The 20,690-nt window shown below is 38.2% G+C and overlaps 1 protein-coding gene and 1 pseudogene across 1 annotated transcript in view; one reads left to right on the forward strand and one right to left on the reverse strand.

The window, feature by feature from the left end:
• Positions 1-974: 974 nt before the first annotated feature.
• The window catches only part of VNN1 (vanin 1), a 33,145-nt gene continuing 13,429 nt past the window's right edge, over positions 975-20,690 (reverse strand). Inside the window, exons 3-7 of the mRNA XM_003255725.2 lie at positions 14,096-14,288; positions 13,124-13,415; positions 12,317-12,678; positions 4,459-4,629; positions 975-3,448 (exon numbers count right to left, since the gene is read on the reverse strand). Coding sequence (XP_003255773.2) covers positions 3,266-3,448; positions 4,459-4,629; positions 12,317-12,678; positions 13,124-13,415; positions 14,096-14,288 — 1,201 coding nt within the window. The 3' untranslated portion in view covers positions 975-3,265. The remainder of the gene's footprint in view (positions 3,449-4,458; positions 4,630-12,316; positions 12,679-13,123; positions 13,416-14,095; positions 14,289-20,690) is intronic.
• On the forward strand, positions 18,891-19,768 carry LOC100580102 (annotated as a pseudogene).

Raw genomic sequence — 20,690 nt, forward strand, 5'->3', positions numbered from 1 at the left:
GCTTATCACCTGGGTGACAGGATCATTTGTACCCCAAACCTCAGCATTACTGAATATACCCATGGAACAAACCTGCACATGTACCTCCTGAATCGAAAATAACACTTGAAATTATTGAAATAAAAATAAAAGTGATACATTTGGAACATGCCCAGTACAACCACAGAAGAGAGAAGCAGAGGAAATTCGAGGTATCAGCTTTCAGTATAAAATCAAAGTGATGTGTTTCAGAACAGATTTTGACATTGACACGACTTTCTAGTTGACTTTTTTAGTATTCCTCTTGCTATTCAGAACATTGTGATTAAGAGTCAGTTTCTTTCACTTTTGTTATATACATATATATTTATATATTTTTGATATATATTGTGTATAAAATAGATTATTAGGAAAAAAAATCTTGGTTTCTTCTAAGAATCAATTAAGTAAAGAGGGTGATGTTTTTAAGACCCTTTTTCCTAGTGGTTGCACTTCATGAATTAATAATTCTGGAACTTATGCTGTTTATTTTATGTTACTTTTTAATGTATGTTCCCCTACAAAGTAAGCTTCTGAAAAATGAATGCAAAAGTCCCATGGGCCGGGCATGGTGGCTCACGCCTGTAATCCCAGCACTTTGGGAGGCCTAGACGGGTGGATCACCTGAGCTCAGGTTTCGAGACCAGCCTGACTAACATGGAGAAACCCCATCTCTACTAAAAATACAAAATTAGCCAGGCATGGTGGCACACGCCTGTAATCCCAGCCTGTAATCCCAGCTACTCAGGAGGCTCGGGCAGGACAATCGCTTAAACCCAGGAGACGGAGGTTGCAGTGAGCTGAGATCGCGCCATTGCATTCCAGCCTGGGCAACAGGAGCAAAACTCTGTCTCAAAAAAGAAAAAGAAAAAAAAAAAGTCCCTTGTGTATATTAAAAGTTTTGCCACAAACTGTAGTTAAGGCAAACAGTTAACAAATTTACTATGGACCAAAAGTAGAGATTATTAGATTATTTAATTTAATTATACAATGTATAGAAAGTTTTTTAGTGTAGTGCTTTTCAGATGTAACTATTGGGAGTATATTTTGAAATACATATCACATATAGCAAAAAGAAAAGGAAAACAACCTATTTTTAAAATTACATTGCAATATATACATATATAAATATAAATACATATATTCACTGTGATAGCATCCAAAATGGCCCACATGAACCCCCACCTCCTGATATTCTCAACTCTGTTTGATTCTCTCCACATTGTGCAATTGTTGGTCCATGCAACCAATATCATGTGGAAGAAGAGATGTCACTTTTGTGATTAGGTTTTCAAAGACTGTGGCTTACATCCAACTTCCCTCGCTCTTTCTCTCATGTGCTTTCTCTCTCAATATCATTGCTCTAGGAGAAGCCAGATGACATTTTGTGAAAGTTTTTCTAGCATCCTACAGAACGGAGGCCTGGCAACAACCGTGAGTGAGCTGAGAAGCAGATTTTCTCCAGCGCCACCCGAGCCTTGAGATGATGGCAGCCCTGGGGACAAGTTAACTACAACTTTCCAAAGGCCCTGATCCAGAACAACTCCACTAAGCCAGTCTCGGATCCTGACCCTCGGAAATGCTATAAGATAATAAATGTTTGTTGTTTTAAGATATTAGTTTGGGGGCAATTCATTACACCACAAGGGAGACCTACTATAGTTGTCAATGTGGAGCAGAAAAGAAACATTTAGGATTTTTTTGAAGTTTTTAATAATTCAAGCCTATTACCAACACATCAGTTTTCTGTTTTACACTGAAATTATATGAGAGTGTGGAGACTTGCTCTGAGGATTCCTGTTTCTAAATGCATTATGGGCTTTCTTATTTTCTCTTAGGTCTTGAAAAAAAGCAAATGTCAGTTAATGTCACCCAAAAGCACAGGGATTTTACTCAAATATTTCTTGGATGATATAGTACTTTTTAGGAAAAACATCTGCCACAGAAATGTTTGTCTCAAAATGATGTTTTGCTGGCATAGATCACTACTGCAAGTGCCTTGCTCTCCTGTGCAGAAGGGCATGCTTTGCACAGTGCATGGCTGTTATCGGTGCTATGTAATTGTCCATCATCACAGAACTATGATATTAGTGCTCAGAGTCTATCAGTCAGTTGGGAGATGTTTTGGCTTAAATGATGTTCTTTGTTTCACTGAGTTGTGTAATGTCAAGATATTCTGCTGTTACTAAAATAGAACACATAATGCTAGATTAAATACCTAATTTCTTAAAATGGGACTGTCTGGTTTTCTAATTCCAGAGGAATTCAATGATCTAATGGTTTCACTATCAATCCATCAGCAATCCTTCTCTAAGAGTATCTATTGGAGTCCTGGGGACCCAGAACAGCTGAATATTCTTACCAGGTAAGCCTTTTGTTGAAGCTTCAGATTACAGTAGAAAACAGTAGTTGTGGGGAGAGGAACAGGAATGGGTCTTTGATTCATTTGCCAGGGCTGCCTAACAAAGTACCATGAACTGGGTGACTTAAACAATATAAATTTATTTCTCACAGTTTTGGAGGCTGGAAGTCCAAGATCAAGGTGTTGGCAGGGTTGGTTTCTTCTGAGGCCCTCTCTTCTTAGCTTGTAAAGAGTTGTCCTTCCTCTGTGTCTCCATATGGTCTCCCTTTGTGCCTGTTGTGCCCTACTCGTCTCTTATTTTATGATCATCAGTCATATTGAATTAGGGTCCATCCTAATGACCTTATTTTACCTCTTTAAAGACCCTGTCTCCAAATACAATCACATTCTGAGGTACTTCAACATGTAAATTTTGAGGAGACATTATCAACCCACAAGAGAATCAAAATGTATTGTTTAGGTAAAAAACTAAAAGAGCAAACAAATAAAATCATTGGAAATTTTCAACAGAGCTGAATAAGTGATATGTAATATAATAAAAGTGGTAACAAGAGCAGCCTTCTTGTAAGTAAATTTTATGATAGTTCTTATATGTTTTTTACCCGTAGTTTTTATTTCTTCTGCGAAAAAGATTTGTGATACTTATTTGATATAATTAGCTCACTTCCAAGAAAGACCAATGTTCAAATATAGTTGTTTTAATAAAATCTACATTAACAGATAATCTATTAAGCTTATATTATCTGGTGTGTGTGTGTTTGTCTAAATAAAGAGAAACTAGTAATGCACTTACACTATACAATAATATTAACCCAAACCAATCTTTCTTTTCTCATCCATCATTTTTTAAATTATCCCAAATAAAAAAGAGAAAATGTCAATATTCTACCAACTTAATGAGTATACAATAGGTGCTATAACTATTAGCATTAGTATTCTTGCTTGTGCTGTGAGGCCTGATGAAGCAATTGATGCCCAGTCCTTCTCATACAACCTCCCAAACAGAGTTACTGTTAAGACAGGTCCGGATGTTGGCTTCAGACTAAACAAGCGTCCATCAGTTGACACCTGATTAAAACAAAAAAGTAGGCAAAGGCTACCTTCAAGTTTTACAATCCCATAACTCACTTTTAAAATTTACTATATCAGAATGAAGAAACAAAAATACTGGCCAAATTCTGTTCTATCAGAAAAATTTGAAATGTTGCCGAGTACAAGAAAAATTGGAGCTATGAAACTGGCACTGATTCATTTATTAGTGAGATGCCCATAATCAATATCTTCTAATTTACTTACCTGTGGAAGTGCCGTAAGAGTTAATAAATGCAAACCAGTGGATTTGGCAGTATACAGAAGAGAAACCTCGTCCTCTCAGACAAGATAAAGACTCCCCACAATGGCCCGAAGCAATTGACTAACAAGGGTTTGAACTGAGCATCTGTCATCTCCTGTCTCTTGCTCACCACAACCGCCTCACCATTCCATTGTCCTCCCTTACCCCAGCAGTGGTTTCTACCAGGAATGGGGAGTGACAGGAGAACTTGCAGGAAGTCAGCGGAAGAATGTGGCTGGGCAGAGCACATGTGCAGCAAGGGATTACTTCTGAACTTTAAAAAGTTTTTGCTTTTTTGCCAACATCAGCCACTGTCGAATTCTCTCTTCTTCAGCTTCTCCTTGTCTCTTTTCCTTCTACCATCACACAGAGCCTTGACTCACTTGATGAGAGGGACTCCTTTCAACTTTCCTAGGCCATCACTCCCCAGTGATCCTAAGGGGCTCCACTGGGACTGGTTCTGAAACTACTCTTCGTTGAATCTTGTTTCTACTTGGAAGACCTTAAACTCCCTATAATACCCAAAATAAGATTTTTTTTTATTCTCAAGGACACAGTAATTATTATGTTAAGAATTTCCAGACAAGAAATGCAGCCTGCTCAATGTCCTTCATGATCCCCAAGGATAATCTTACCCTTTCCCGATGGAAATTTTTATGATATTTGTAAGCACTTGAGCAGGTTTTTATATCAAAAAGTGCTTCCTCTTACATGAAACTAATTGGCAATATTCAAAGATTCTTACCTGAAATTCTCCAGGTGCAAGCTGATTTTCACTCAGCAATACCTCAGGAAAGACATACTGGGTTCCGAAAGTGCCACTGAGGGAGAACATTTCAAACCTGGTAGAAGCTGTTTCAACTGAGTCACCGCAAGTGTTTAAATTAGTCGTTTTACACTTCAACAGGGTACAAATCTAGGGAAGTCATGAAAACCAGTAAGTCATAAGAAAGTCATGTGGGGTATGTGAATTTGCTTGATTTAATCATTTCGTGGTGTATACACATATCGAAACATCACATCATACACTGTAAGGATATATAATTTTCATTTGTTAATGACGATAAAGCTAGGGTAAATTTTAAAGATAAAAAATAGAATAAAATAATTAAATAAAATGCTAGATGCTCTTAAAAAAACATGAGAAATTCAACTGAAATAATCTCTTGATCTAGAAAAATGCCTATGCCACTTTGTTTGGTAAAATAATGTTACTTCTTCATTAGAGTCATCCAGCTTATTACTGAATAATTAATACAACTAATAATTAAAATAAAGAACTTTAAGCCCCAGTGCCTCCTGCAATTCACTGTCAAAAAGATTAGCCATGTGAAAGCAATCAGATCCTTGGCCTATAGCCATGAACAGCTATATCTTCATTGTTCTGAAGTTACTAATGATTTTAATTATCAAGAATTTAAATGTGTTTAAAGGTTTAATTTAGGCACCTGTGTAAATCATATCTTATTGCCTGTTTCACACAATAAAAGAGCTTCAGAGTTATAATGAGCCCTAGAGTGGACCTAGAGGCAACCCCTGTAATCTGGAAAAGTCATATCCTCTATACTGTGCAAGAACTGAAACACTTCTCCATTCAGTTTTTCTTCCACTATAGTACGTAGCTATTTGAATATAAAATCTAAGTATGTGAGTCATCTCACCATGCAGATGAAAAGTTTCCAAAAGGAGATCCATATTCATTTAATGCCATCTGTACGGCATATTCCAAGTCACATTCATTTCTTGCTTCACTAAAGCAGTAGCTGCTAACTGGTCTTATTGTTTCCACTTTGCAGGTGGAAAGTAATCACTTCAGTGCAAGTGTATTAAGATGGAATAGAAGCAAATTTCAGGTAAAGGTAGAATGAACACATGCTTCAATTTTATTTCCTACAGTCCTTCAAAAGAACACTAATTTTTTAACCCACAAAGATAGGAAAATAGGAGGATAGACCACAGCACAGTTTTAAAAACTAGGATGTTGATACAAAAAGTAGTAATTGATTTAGCAGACCCAAGAAAACCAGGTCCTAAACTAGCAGTAGAAACAGCCAAGAATCGACCCTATCTACACTGCAAAGCACTCAAATTAATCACTGGGACTGCTCTGTACCTAGAGCTGGGAGTAAAGTTGTGGCAGTCAAAGGAAAATAAATGAGCAGAAAGTTGTGAAGGATGCCTTGGATACTAAGTCCTCCAAAAAACCAGGTAACTGATCCTCCCCTACTCCAGTAAATAACTGAGAATGTTTCCAGACAGGGTAAAGTGGATAGTCTTTAGATGAACGTTTAAGAGACATAGGTGATGGGGATTACCTGAATAAATAATACTGAATATTGAAAACCCTCCCCCTCCACCCCCACCCACACCTTGCAAGGCCATTTTCCCAAGTTGGATCCCTAATGCTGTCAGCAAGGATTTATCTTTCAGGAATAGGGTTGCCAGGTAAAACACAGGGCAAGACTCCCAGTTAAATCTGAAGTTCAGATACGCAACAAATAATCTTTTAGTATAAGTATGTCTTAAATATTGAATGGGACATACTTACACTTTAAAAAAAAAAAGTGTTTATCTGGGCTGGGAGCAGTGGCTCCCGCCTGTAATCCCAGAACTTTGGGAGGCTGAGGCAGGCGGATCACTTGAGGTCAGGAATTTGAGACCAGCCTGGCCAACATGGTGAAACCCCATCTGTACCAAAAATATAAAAAATTAGCTGGGAGTGGTGGCATGAACCTGTAATCCCAGCTACTCGGGAGGCTGAGGCAGGAGAATTGCTTGAATCCGGGAGGCAGAGGTTGCACTGAGTGGAGATCGTGCCATTGCACTCCAGCCTTGGCAACAGAGAGAGACTCTCTCAAAAAAAACAAAGTTTATCTGAACTTCAAATTTACCTGGAGATCCTGTATTTTTATTTCCTAAATTAGGCAACTGATTCAAGAAGGAAATTAGAAGAATCTTGAAACCTGGGAGACCTGACCATCCCAAGAGGAAGTCTCTAAAGACACTTACCTCAGAATTCCCCCCAGCAAAAGGTCCAGCTAGATCATTCTATCATGAAGCTCAAAATTGGCAAATGTTACTCACATGCTCAGAATTTTCTGTGAGTTTTTGGTAATCCCCAAGAGTTACCAGATATGTGAGAAAAACTTTTGCATGAAAAAGCAAATAAAAAAGCAGATAAAAGCAACTTAAAAGAAGCAGGGGGGAGGAGCTTCAATAAAAAATTTCCTAAATAGCCTCAGAGAGAGAAGAAAAAATAATACATGCACAAAACAACAACAAGTGTTGAAGAAAAAGTAAAACTCCGAAGACAAGAAAAAAGAGTTCCTGGAAATTAAGAACATGTTAACAAAAATAAAAGATTCAGTACAAGATTTGGAAGATCAAGAGGAGGAAATCTCTCAGAAAGTAGAGGACAAAAATAAAGTAGTAAAAATAGCAGAGAAAATGTCGGAAAATTAGAGCCCCAATCCAAGAGGCAAAAGATCCCAATAATAAGAGTTTCAGAAAAAGAGAAAAAGAAAATGGAAAGGAAGAAATTCCGCATGCATTCTGGGGAAGGTGTGGAATGGGGAATACACATACAAAGAATCAGGAATCAGAAGAACTTCAGAATTCTCAATAGCAACGTAAGATGGGAAGATATAATACATTCACAATCCTGAAGAAAAGTCATAACCACCTTTGAATTCCATGCCCAGGGAAATACTTAACTAAATTTAAGAGGAAAGGCACTTTCAGACCGGTAAGTCTCAAAAATCTTGCATCCCGATCACTCTCTTTCCGGAAACTGTTAACAAGAAAGAGGGCACAAGCCCAAAACAAGGAAGACAGGGAACAGAAAACAGGAAATCCACACAGGGAAGTGGTAAAGAAAAATCTTCACCATGAGGATAAAGGGAGATTCCAGGATGACTCCTATCGTGTACAAGGCATGGAGAGCAGCCAGTTCAGATTAGAGCAATGTGACTAGACAGCGTTGACTACAACAGAACAAAGGAGCAAATAAAGGTAGAAGGAGAAAAACAGAGAACCCCAAACAAGGAAATAGCTAAGAGAGCATTCCTAGGACGACAGTAAAGGAAATCTCAATATGACAACTGTGCAGAATGACTAGAGGGAAACCAGTGCAGAGAAAGGTTATTATTTTTAGCTCAAGCTAAACCCATGAAAATGATATTGTGGGAAAATTATTCTGAGATGCTGTAGGAAGATATGGGGTTTTAACAAAAAGTCAAAGAAAATTAACTAAATTTAAAAAAAGGCAATTAATAACTTTAGGAAAAACAGAAAAAATATAAAAGCAAAATTCTGAGTGATGTTTGCAATGACATATTGATATAAACAAAATTATGCATATTCGCTATAGAATGCTTGGAAAATCTGTGTGGCAAGACAGTGGTTTATTTCACTTTTACCTCTCTTTGTTTCTCTTCCCTTGGTTTGGAGGTAGCTTTTGGTGATAATCGAGATTTTTCAAGCATAATATATCATCACAGACTATGAAAAATTATAAATATAGTATTATACCAAAATTCCTTATCTTCAATACCAAAATCCAAAATCCTCTGAAAATAAAGGATTTTTGTAGCCCACTGGCACATTGGCATTAAGACCTAACTTGAATTAACATAAGGCTATAACATTTTTATTCAAGCTGTTTAAGGTGAATAATCCCATGTTTTCCAATAGATATATTAATATGTTTGATTCTGGGTATTTTCCCAGACTCTGCTGGTAATATCACTAATATGTATTATTATCTTTAAATAGGAAGATTCCAAAACATATCTGGTACCAATCGTTTAGGTGGAATATCACCGTCTAGCAAGATAAACAGAAAGCTTGGTTTTACTTGACAAAGCTAACCTACCTCACAACACTAAGAAAGAACTTCCCACAACTCTCTTTAGGTAGAGCCAAGACTCTGGAGGAGGCAAAAAGATAGGAAAAGATTGAGGAGGCAGGAAGGAAAAGGAGGGAAGAAGAGCTAAGAGATTACTCTCTTGTTTTGTGACCAACTTTTTTTAACTTAAAAATAATACATCACAATTTATATTTTAATTTTAAAAATTTATATAGCCATATAATACCACATGTATGTCACATATATAAGGCTATATATGTTAATATACCATATAGTATATGGTAATAATTTTATGGCAATAAATGTTCTTTTACAATATAATTCATTTAATTTCCAGTTGTTGGACACTTTGTACCTGTGTTCATGATTCTATTTTTCCCTCTTTCCTCCAGCATCTTGGGACACTGAGTAGGAGTAATGATTCCTTCTATATTTTATTTTATTTTGAGACAGAGTCTCACTCTGTTGCCTAGGCTGGAATGCAGTGGCACAATTTCAGCTCACTGCAACCTCCGTCTCCCAGGATCAAGCAATTCTCCTGTCTCAGCCTCCCAAGTAGCTGGGATTGCAGGGGCCTGCCACCATGCCTGGTTGATTTTTGTATTTTTAGTAGAGACAGGGTTTCACCATGTTGGACAGGCTGGTCACAAACTCCTGATCTCAGGTGATCTGCCCGCCTTGACCTCCCAAAGTGCTGAGATTACAGGCCACTGCACTGGGCCTGATTCCTCTCATATTTTATGTATTTTTTCCTTTTGTAGCTCTTTCTCTTAGACCTACAAAGGCAATCAAGGCTCTCTCATTTGTTGAGAAACACACACACACACACACATACACACACATTTCTCCTGACCATGAGTCTCTGTTAAGCCCTTGTCTTGCTTCTCTTCTTCTTGTCTCAGATAAGATTTCTTGGGGAAAAAAATGCATTCACTTTCCTTTGACTTTTCAACCCAATATAATCTGCCCATCATCCTATCATTATGAGCTCAGGAAATTCTGCCAAAATTATACTCAAAAATGCTAATAATGGTCAACATATTGTGTTAATACACCTCATGATTTCTTTCTTCCAAGAGTCTCTACTTCCTTGGCACCTACCAGATGTTCTCTTTCTAAATTTTCCTTTATTTCTCAATTGTAATTGCAGGTTTCTTGTCCTCTGTCCTTTCCTGCCCCAAATACCGAAGCTCCCAAAGGTTCTACCTTGTCAATAGTTCTTTACTGTCAGTACAGGCTCCTTTGTCGTGTCATTCAGTCTTGTTTGCTTAATTGCCCCTTGTATCTTCCTGATTTTTGAAACAATATTTCTAATTCTAGTATCTCCCTTAAGCATCAGACCAAAGTATTCAACAGACAACTGGCTGGGTCCAGCTGAATGTCTAATAACTACTTCAAAACCAGCACATCTATAACTGAACTCAGCCTCTACCCACTGTCAGCCAGTCTGCTCCTCTCTTGCCTCCTGATCTGTCAGAGGCATCTCACCCACCCAGCCATTCTTGCCAGAAACCTGACACATTCTGGACTCTTCATTACATTTTCCTGTTCCACATCAAATTAGCCACTGAGTTCCATTTTCTAAATATTTCTAGACTCCATGCCCTGCTTTTATTCTGACAAACACAATCTTGGTCCAGACCCTTAATAAGACTATTTTAATAATCTAGTCTTTTGGGTCTTTGCTCCATCATCTACAGAGTAGTAAAAATGATATACTCAAAGGCAGATCTGACCACATCATTCCCTCAGTGGACCACTTCCACCAGCTGACCATCACCCGCAGAATAAAGGCTGAATCATAAGTGTGCTACGTAAGATCCTGCAGGACAGGATGTTGCTTCCGGGCTTATTTCCCACCAACCCCAGCTTCGCAAGCTATGCCTTAGTTGCCTCAGTAGCACTGACCTACTTGCTGTTCCCTGCAGACCCTGCTCCTGCCTGCATCCACTCCCTTGTTCATGCTCTTCACACCACAAAGAATCCCCTCCTACTCTTTTCCACCTGGATAATAGCATCAGCTCCAGAAACTTCCCTGCGTTCCCAAATTAATCTAAGTGGAGCTCTTTAGTACTCCTGCAGCAAAATGTGCATTCTATGGACTATCACATGCCAACCTATGCTGAAATTATCTGTTCAAATGTCTTTCTCCATTACTAAAGACTGAATTCTTCAAGAGGAGGATCTATGCTTATTTATCTTCATATCGTTAACACTAAATAAATACCTGGCATATAGTAGGCCTTCATTTGCTAAAATGAAAAAGTATCGGTAGAGTAGCTATCATAGAGCAAACAAAATACTGTGCAGTTGGCATAATTTCAGCACTCAAGGGGTTCTCAGTCTCAAATAAGTATGTGAATACTATGACATAATATGTCTTTGATAAAGCTAAACATAGTATGCATAGGGTGTCTTGGGAGCACATAAAGGATGTACTTAACTCAGCTGGGGAGGCAGGCGTAGCTCTGTGGGAAATATCCAGGCAGCCTCCTTGGTGAAGATAACACCTGAAAAGTGCTATGAAAGATGAGTAGGTGGGACTCGCCATGGATAAAGGACCAAACAATCTGTGCAAACACTTCGAGGTTCTGCAGGTGCTAGCAAATAGGAGATGGGAAAATATCTCAATATTGCAGAAGCCCAGGATATATGTAAGTAGAAGTGAGATTAGAGGATAGAGAATAGGAAGGGACCACACATCTAGACTTTGTGTGTCTTTCATGTTAAGAAATTTGATTTGTCAATTAGAAGTCAGTGAAGAATTTTAAGCCAGACTGTATTATAATCAAAAACAGCTTTTTGTGATTTCTGTAACTACAGTGTAGACAACTGACTGGATGGAGCTGAGATTGTCAGACTGTCAACAGGAAGCCCTGTTAAGTGACATAAGATGGGGGCCAGACCAAGGAAGAGAAGAGCAGAATGAGAGGACCATGGAGGCCACTTGCGAGCAATGAGAGATTGGATCTTTGCAGCAATAACCCATTCCATTGAACAATCTTGGTGGTCAACTCCATTCACATCCAGGATATACTTAGTGTCAAACTCTTTATAAAGCAAGATAGGCATTTGTGAACATATAGGGAAAATGGCTTAATTTGTTCAGGCAGGAAATAAAATAGGTTTTCAATGAACTCCTGTTATAATTATCTGTAATTTGAATATTTATTTTTAATACTGCTACTGCAAGTAAATGTTCTGCCTTTTCCCAATCAGCTTAAAATTGAACTGACATCTAAGATTTCAAGATTTAGCAAATAGGCCGGGCACAGTGGCTCACGCCTATAATCTCAACACTTTGGGAGGCTGAGGTGGGTGGATCACCTGAGCTCGGGAAGTTCGAGACCACCCTGGCCAATATGGTGAAACCCTGTCTCTACTAAAATAAAATAAAAAAAAAAAATTAGCCAGGCGTGGTGGCACTCGCCTGTAGTGCCAGCTACTTAGGAGGCTGAGGCATGAGAATTGCTGACACACCACTGCACTCCATCTTGAGCTACAGAGTGAGACTGTCTCAGAAAAAAAAAAAAGATTTAGCAAATAAATTTAGCCTGTATTTATAGGCTTCCCAGCTAAAGTTGAATTTCGAATAAGCAACAAAATTTTTAGCATACGTAAATCCCCAAGAGTGGGATATGCTTATACTAAAAAATCATTCATTATTTATCTAAACTGTATACTTAACTGAGTGTCTTTATTTTATCCAGTAACTCTTCTGACATCAAAATATTACCTGTAGATAATAGCGCCCTTCCACAGTGTGCAGTCCATCAAATACCCCTAGGGCGTACACTTCATCTGGTATGTTCTCAGCCATCTCGTAGCTTAGATGACAGCAGAGATCTTTCTGACAAACTGTATAATTTCCTGCAACTCCTGTGAGCTTCACAAAAGTGAATTCATCGAAAAAGACAGTGCCCTTAAATTCCTGGTTTCCTGACGAGAGCGCTTCTATACTGCTGGCATAGGAAGTCCAGTTCACCACTGCAGAATGGGATGGGTGGGAATCCAGTTGTGAGAGTAGGAGTTTTCCCTCTTCTGTCTTCATATCATAATGAAAAGCTCTTGAAGAATTGGGTGCATAGATGCCACTTCCTGGAAGTAATAAGTTGAAAACATCATTTGAAATGGGAAAGTAAAAAGGGAGTTCATAATTGTTATTACTATTTTAAACACATATTCACATTTTACTCCCTCTAAGTCATATGTTTTATTAATTTCAGTAAAACATGCTGATAAAGACAGAGAAGTGACAGGAAATCAATTAAAGTATGAAACCAAGAAGCCAAGAAGGGAGAGTTGTATGTAAGAAGTCATATATTTTGAAAAAAAAATCAAGTTAAATAAAACCAAATAAATCTACAAAACAATTTAGACTGAGGTTGATTCTATAGCATATTAACAGCTAGATGTTCAAAAATTAGGAGCTGGAAAACATTGTACTAAGGAGTGTGCATTAGCTAGAAAAACATGTTTTTTCTTTTCTTTTCTTTTCTTTTCTGATTACTTCAGCCTGCATATCTTTAAGATCACACATTACCTGTCATTTTCTTTGAGGGGTAATGTATGTTGGATGCAAGGAAATTGACCCTCATGCCCATAGCCCAAGCTGAGTGGAATTCAACAGCTGACAAATGTGGCAAAACATTCATCCAAGCTGTTGGGAATAGTATGGTGTCCACGTGGAAATCTTTCACCAAGGTAACAGCAGGATCATGGAAGAGTATATCAAAGCATGTGAAAATGCCAAAACTTCCAAAGGTGGTATTGAAAGTCACAATCTCAGGCTCCTTGGGGACATTGAATTGATCTTCACCCATGAAAAGGTTTTGCTGCAATAAACAGAAGATAAAGAGAAAAAAATTATTTTAGGAAGTTGATCTGGACATCACAGCATGGGGAAAAATACAAGCTCACATCTTAGTGCCAGTTTCATCTATGATCAGTGTTTTCATGGGAAATGAGTTTGCTTTAGAGAATCAGAGGCCATTCCAGCTAAACTGGGCCTTTAGTTCAGTCCGCACATTACAGATATGTACATGGGTATCTTTATCTATAAAGACCCTTTGGAATCTTATAAGACATAAGAGTAAAATAGATTACTTCTATTTGCCAAGTATACTTAACTGTTTTCCTTGGCAAGGAACTTTGTTTGCTCCATTCTCCTCAAGACAGAGTCTATGTGGTAAGCAGTTTTTCATTCTAGCCTTGACCCATTGCCGGGGTATGTCTTTAAAAGGACAAAGTCCAAAAGGCAACATTATGCAACATAATGCACTTAGCACTTTCTGACTGCCACACGCTCCTAAAAACACACTCCTGTGTTCTTATATGTGCACGGAACCCCTTAAGCCTCTTTATAGGAGCTTTCCACACTTTATCATTACTTTCTATGCTTTGCCTCTACTCTATTTCTAAAGTATGCTTATAATTATCAATAACATATTTTTCTCCTTGCCCACTTTATTTCATTAGGCATTAATTAATTGGATTATTTGTAAATTAATTTTACCTTATGGTAGCGTGCCACCAGTTTTCCTTGAGAATCAAATACCACATCAGTGTTGTATTGGTAACGGCCATCAGGGGGACACCGAGGATCACTGGTGTTGCATGGTTTCTTGTCCCCAATGTTTGCCACAACATAGATAGAGTTGTTCCTGGCCAGGCAGCTGAGTCTTTCTTGTACTGGGGTCTGGCCAAATCTGATATATGTTTATTGGAGGAAAAAAATCTTTGTAAATCAATCTTAACTTGCAACAAAATCCTGAATGATAGTTGCCTGAAACTATTATTTGATATATGCAAAAATAAATTCTAAATAACAATAATTAGAAGAGAAGGATTAAGACAAGAAAGGAGTTCAGAGGAATCCCATGCTTGAGTAAAATTGTTTGTAGGAACCTACTGTAGGATAAGATTCCAGACCACGTATTTTTTCTTCATAGCATTTATCATAATCTATAGTCATATTTTCACTTATGTGTTTGTCTTATAATGTCTGCAACATCCTGTGGATATCATAGGTCAATGACTTACATATCCTGTTTACTAAACTTATGTCTAACAGAAGAGAGGCATTAAAAAACATTTTGGGGTGGGTGTGGTTGCTCATGCCTGTAATTCCAGCACTTTGGGAGTCCAAGGAGGAAGGATTGCTTGAGCCCAGGAGTTTGAGACCAGCCTGGGCAACAAAGCAAGACTATCTCTCTACAGAAAATGAAAAAAAAAAAAAATAGCCAGGCATAGTGGTGTGTGCCTGTAGTCTCAGATATTTGGGAGACTGATGTGAGAGGATTGCTTGAACTTGGGAGTTTGAGGCTACAGTGAGTTCCACTGCATTCCAACCTGGGCAACAGGGCAAAACCCTGTCTCAAAAAACAAATTTTGGGGGGCCGGGTGCGGTAACTCACGCCTGTAATCCCAACATTTTGGGAAGCCGAGGTGGGTGGATCACCTGAGGTCAGGAGTTCGAGACCAGCCAGACTAACATGAAGAAACCCCATCTCTACTAAAAATACAAAATTAGCTGGGCCTGGTGGCACACGCATATAATCCCAACTACTCGAAAGGCTGAGGTGGGAGAATCGCTTGATCTTGGGAGGCAGAGGTTGTGGTGAACTGAGATCATGCCATTGCACTCCGTCCTAGGCAATAAGAGCAAGACTCCATCTCAAAAAAAAATTTTTTTTGAATGAGTTAACAAAAATTTAGAGGTAGGGGGATGCTGGGAAGATAGCAGAGCAGGGAATTTTTCTCCCCATCTAGATAACAATTGCACTGTTGGAATCTAATATTACTATTTTGGAGCTCTAGTGCTTGCAACTTCCAGAGGAATGCTTGGAAGGTAACTTACAGTTAATTTCAGTCCATTTTAGCTCTTAGCTCAGTAGTGGTTACCAATTCTTCATCCCCTGTCCCTGTGACAGGCTGCCATGTCTGTGTTCCTAAAGCAGCTTGCAGGCAGCTTATGGGAGCAGGGTGGACAATAATGACCTTGTCTTTCAAATATAAGAGATCTGCATTCTGATCACTAATTGCTGCTTCTGATCATGGAGGTACAAACCCAAAGGCAAGCAGCTATTGTTGTGTATACACACACACACACACACACACCATTTTTGCAGGCTCTCTCTCTCTGGCTGAAGTGCCTTCCAGGAGATTTAAAGAGCCAGTGTCTTATTTATTTATTTATTTTCTCTTTTTCTCCTTTGAGTAGTGAGACATTTAAGGAATAAGCAATTAAATATACAGGGAAATTTAGAAAGTCGCCATACATGCCCAGGGAAAGGCACAGACTCATAAAAGGTCTAAGAAGAACTTAAATTTACATCTCAAGCTGATCCTCAACACAAACATCCTACAACAACAACAAAAAAACAAATGAACAAACATAGCAAACCCAGAGAATCTGATTCCCAGAGTAACCATGTGATAAGATTCAAATGTCTAGTTATCAACCAAAAAAATCACAAATCATACAAAGAAACAGGAAAGTATGACTCATTCAAAAGAAAGGAAAAATAAACCAACTAAAATCATCCCTGAAAAGGACCACATGACAGACCTACTAAACACAGACTTTAAAACAATGGTTTTACAGAAGCCTAAGAAAATAAAGGAAGATGTGGAGAAAATCAGAAAACAAAACAAAGTAGAAATATCAATAAAAAGATAGGAAACCTAAAAGAAATCTGGAGCTGAAAATTACAATAACTGAAATGAATATTTTACAGGAGGATTTGAAGACCAATTCAGGCATGTAGAAAAAAGAAACAGTGAACTGGAAGACAGGACCATTGAAATTACTGAGTCTGCACAACAACAAAAAATATTAAAGAAAATTGAACAGAGCCTTAGGAATACCATCAAGTGTCCAACACATGCATTGTGGGAGTCTCAGAAGGAGAAGAGAGATTATTTGAAGAAATAATGGCTGAAAACTTCCCAAACTTGAAGAAATATATGAATATAAAGATCCAAGAAGCTCAACAAACTCCAAGAGAATGAATTCAAAGAGACTCACACTAAGACACACTATAATCAAATTGTAGAAAGCCAAAGACAAAATGAGAATCTTGAAAGCAGCAAGACAGAAGTGACTCATACATACAAGGGATCCCCAATAAGATTATTGGCAGATTTCTCATCAATAACTTGGGAGACCAGAAAGCATTGAGCTGATATATTTAAAGTACTGAAAGAAAAAAAAAATCTGACAACCAAGAATTCTATATCCATCAGAACTGCCCTCAAAATTGAGGGAGAAATTAAGACATTCTCAGATTTGAGAAGAAAGGAAAGAGAGAGAGGAGGGGAGGGGAGGGGAGTGGAGGGGGGGAGAGGAGAGGAGAGGAGAGGGCACAGCAGCTCATGCCTGTAATCCTAGCACTTTGTGAGACCAAGGCCAGTGGAACACCTGAGGTCAGGAGATCGAGACCATCCTGGCTAACACGGTGAAACCCCGTCTCCACTAAAAATACAAAAAATTAGCCGGGCGTGGTGGCAGGTGCCTGTAGTTCCAGCTACTCAGGAGGCTGAGGCAGGAGAATGGTGTGAACTCGGGAGGTGGAGCTTGCAGTGAGCTGAGACTGCGCCCCTGCACTCCAGCCTGGGTGACAGCAAGACTCCGTCTCAAAAAAAAAATAAAAATAAAAATAAATTAAAAAAAAGAAAGAAAGAAAGAAGGGAGGCAGGGAGAAAAGAAGGAAGGAAGGATAGATATTGAGCTTTGCACAAGAGGCTAAGATTTGTTCCAAATTTAGTAACAAATAGGTACTACTAAAGCCTTTGAAGACAGAAGCAACCTGGTCAAAATTTTCTTCATAGAGATAAATAGAACATGGATTACAGAATGTACTGGAACAACAAGAGACTAAATGCAGGGGACTCATTAGGAAGCTGTCACCATAGTTCAAATAAGAGGTAACAAGGATTGGCTAGGGCAGTACCAGCTAGTATGAAACTATGGAAATCCTGGAGCATTTGTTAATGCCTGATTTTTTTATTCTTCTTCAAAGTTACCAACAATTGTCCCAGTAAAGCAATTAAAATACAATTTTGAAAATAATATTTAACATATTGCTATATTTATCTTCTATTGCACAACTTTAAAATGATAAATGGTTATTGAAGTATAGCTGAGAAGGCTGAGATAACTGTTGTATGAATAAAAATTTGGTGACATCAAATATTGGCTACTAGATCTACAAACAAATTTGTATAATTAATACAAGGAAAGCCATAGCAATCATCTATAGAACATATCCTTGAAAAAGATCAGAAAAGGATATAATAATACATATAGAAAATTATTATTTCAATGTGTTTATAAGAAAGAACAACCATTCAATAGCTTAACCCACCTTTGCTTCAATTAATATCTGAAATGCATAGATATAAATTACAACACGTTGAACCACTTGAAACACGTTTACCCCCAGTCTTTTTGGATCACCTGAAGTGGTGGAATAGGTAGGTTGGTGTTTTGGATTTCTGAAACGGTTCTGATGACAAACATTTTTTCCTACTGTCTCTATTAGTCTTCATGTATTCTAATATATTTCAATTCAAGCTACATTTCTCAGGCTGTTTGGCATATACATAAAATGCTCCAAAATTAAACCACATGTCCTGATTTAGGGTTTAAAAATTCAGTTTGCTTATGTGTGCCTGAAATCTGCCTGTTGCTTCATCCATGATATTTGCTGAGTCCTTAATCCATGCAGAGTTTTGTCCTGGGCACAGAAGGAGGAGGTGAAAGAGAATAATTGAAATGCATTTTCTAAGGCTGCTTTCAAAGTGTTCAATCTCTAGGTATAACAAAAATCATCAATTATCGAAAAGATATTTACTAATTTAAAATCAGCACATGTTAAATATTCAACAAATATTCATTAGGTTTTGACGCAACACAAAGCATTCTATTAGACATGTGGGCAACTAGGGGAAGAATATTCCAGGCAGAGCTGTCCAAGCACACAATATGAGAGACATAGAAATGTCAGATGTGGTTGCTATGCTTGTAAAGCATTAGGCTTACTGAAGAAACAATGTGTGCACACAAAACTCTGAAATAACAGTATGAAATAATATGCAATCAAATATCAAAATGCCTTTTCAACCCTTCAGCTCCAAGCTGACCCTCATGAGGGCAATATGATCTTGGTGGCTCTGCAGAGACATCTGCCCAGGAAGGCTCCCCCAGGAAGGCTTTGTTTCCTAGGCCTCTGAGATTGGATTTTGTGGGATGAGGTGAGGGCAGGCCCAAGAAGGGTGGTTACCACTGAGCCTCAATCACTATCAAGATGATAGAGGTACTGACACCTGACTCTCAGAAACTGCTACACCAGCTGAACACCGTGTTGGAACAGAAGTCTAGATGTCAGTTAAAGATCTGTGGCTTGAGACTAATTGAGTTTGCACATGATAGACAATAGCCTCAGAATGACTGCAAGGCTACAGGACTTTGAAGTACAAGATGTTAGTCTAATTCAGTTCTTTGGCTTTAAGATAAAGGCATTTTCTCTGTCAATTTACTGGACAGATTCCTGTGTTAAATGAAGGTGCAGCCCAAGCACCTTGGATGTGTTGGACTGAGCTGCTTCTATTTGGCTGTAAAATCAATAGAAGAGGAAAGGGATGCCCCATTGGCAACTGATGTGTTCCAAATAAGTGAATATAGGTTCATGGTTTCAGAATTGATGAGAATGGAAAAGACTGTATTGGAGAAGGTGTAATGTAAAGTGAAAGCTACTACTGCCTTTCAATTTCTACAACTTCACTATTCATTCATTCACTAGAACTTGCCATTTGAAAGGAGAAGTGACCTCAATTTTGACTGGAAGCACAATTTAAGGCATGTCAAGATCAAATGCTCTAAACTTTAGAGTCTAAATCAAAGCCTTCTGTGTTGATACCATCTATAATCATATTGGAGATCCAAAAACAGAAGTTAATAAAATGAGTAGAATGTCTTCAGAAACATTCCAAGATAAATCGTAGAGATGTGACCTTCTGGCAAGAGCTTGTATCCAAGTGTTTAACTGAATGCTCATCAAACAAATGTTCCAAATCAAACATTCAGAAGTTGAAATGGATTGTTTCTGGGCATACTGCATTGCAACTGAAGCATAGTTACTGCAGAAAAATTCACCATCCAACAATTCCTGAAATGGTTCCCTAATTGGTAAATTTGGTTCATTGTTATTCTCCATATACAGAAAATTTTCCAAGGCTATAATTTTCTTTTGCAATTAAAATATTATCTTCAAAATAAACAAAATGAAATTGGAATCACACAGGGGAAAATGACTTCACTGATCTTTCAGTTAATGTTTGAAGGCATTTACTACACAGAAACTATAACACCTCAGTAGTAAGGAATTATCCAACCTCTGATATGTAAGTTAGCCATTTCATGATCTTTTCAGCTTTGAAAACAGCATCTTTCTTAATAGCATGAATTTTGAAAGTAGCACTAAAATTGTGTTTTTATTACACATCTTGCTGTGTGTAGACCCACGCTCAGGCTCATTTTAAGTGACATAAGCCTGAGTAACACAATAGGGACAAAAAGTTTAAACCATATGTGAACAAATTTGAAACTATTCATATGTAAGCAAAATCAATATGAATTTGGATATTGTACCTAAAGAAAAAGTAAGATATGGCAGATGGTCTCCACTTTGGGTTTCTGAAAACTGTCAGGGTGTTTTGACACTGTAGTTACATATCATTGCTACAGCAGTTAGACGACTGTAAAGTAGTTATATGCTTGGTCACTGCATATATGATATATATTTGTCATCTAAATTTTATTTAAAAAAAAAATTGCAGAGGCATTGTCTGCCCCAACTGTCTAGAGCTCTGCCCCTCAGATGCTGTAAGATGAAAGAGAGGGCCCCGACAAGGATGGGACAATGGCAGCAGGCTGGCCACATGCACAACGACCACTACCCCTGGCCTGTGGCCACTCCTGGGACAGGAACTGCTGGGCCACCCACTGACACCCATCTTGGCTATCCCCACTGCTTCCCAAACCCTGTTCCAGTCTGGGGCTGAGCCTGAGTGGGATGGGAAGAAGTCAAGACCCCAAGCAGAACACC

This window comes from Nomascus leucogenys, chromosome 3 (genome assembly GCF_006542625.1).
Source record: "Nomascus leucogenys isolate Asia chromosome 3, Asia_NLE_v1, whole genome shotgun sequence".
Taxonomy (NCBI): Eukaryota; Metazoa; Chordata; class Mammalia; order Primates; family Hylobatidae; genus Nomascus; species Nomascus leucogenys.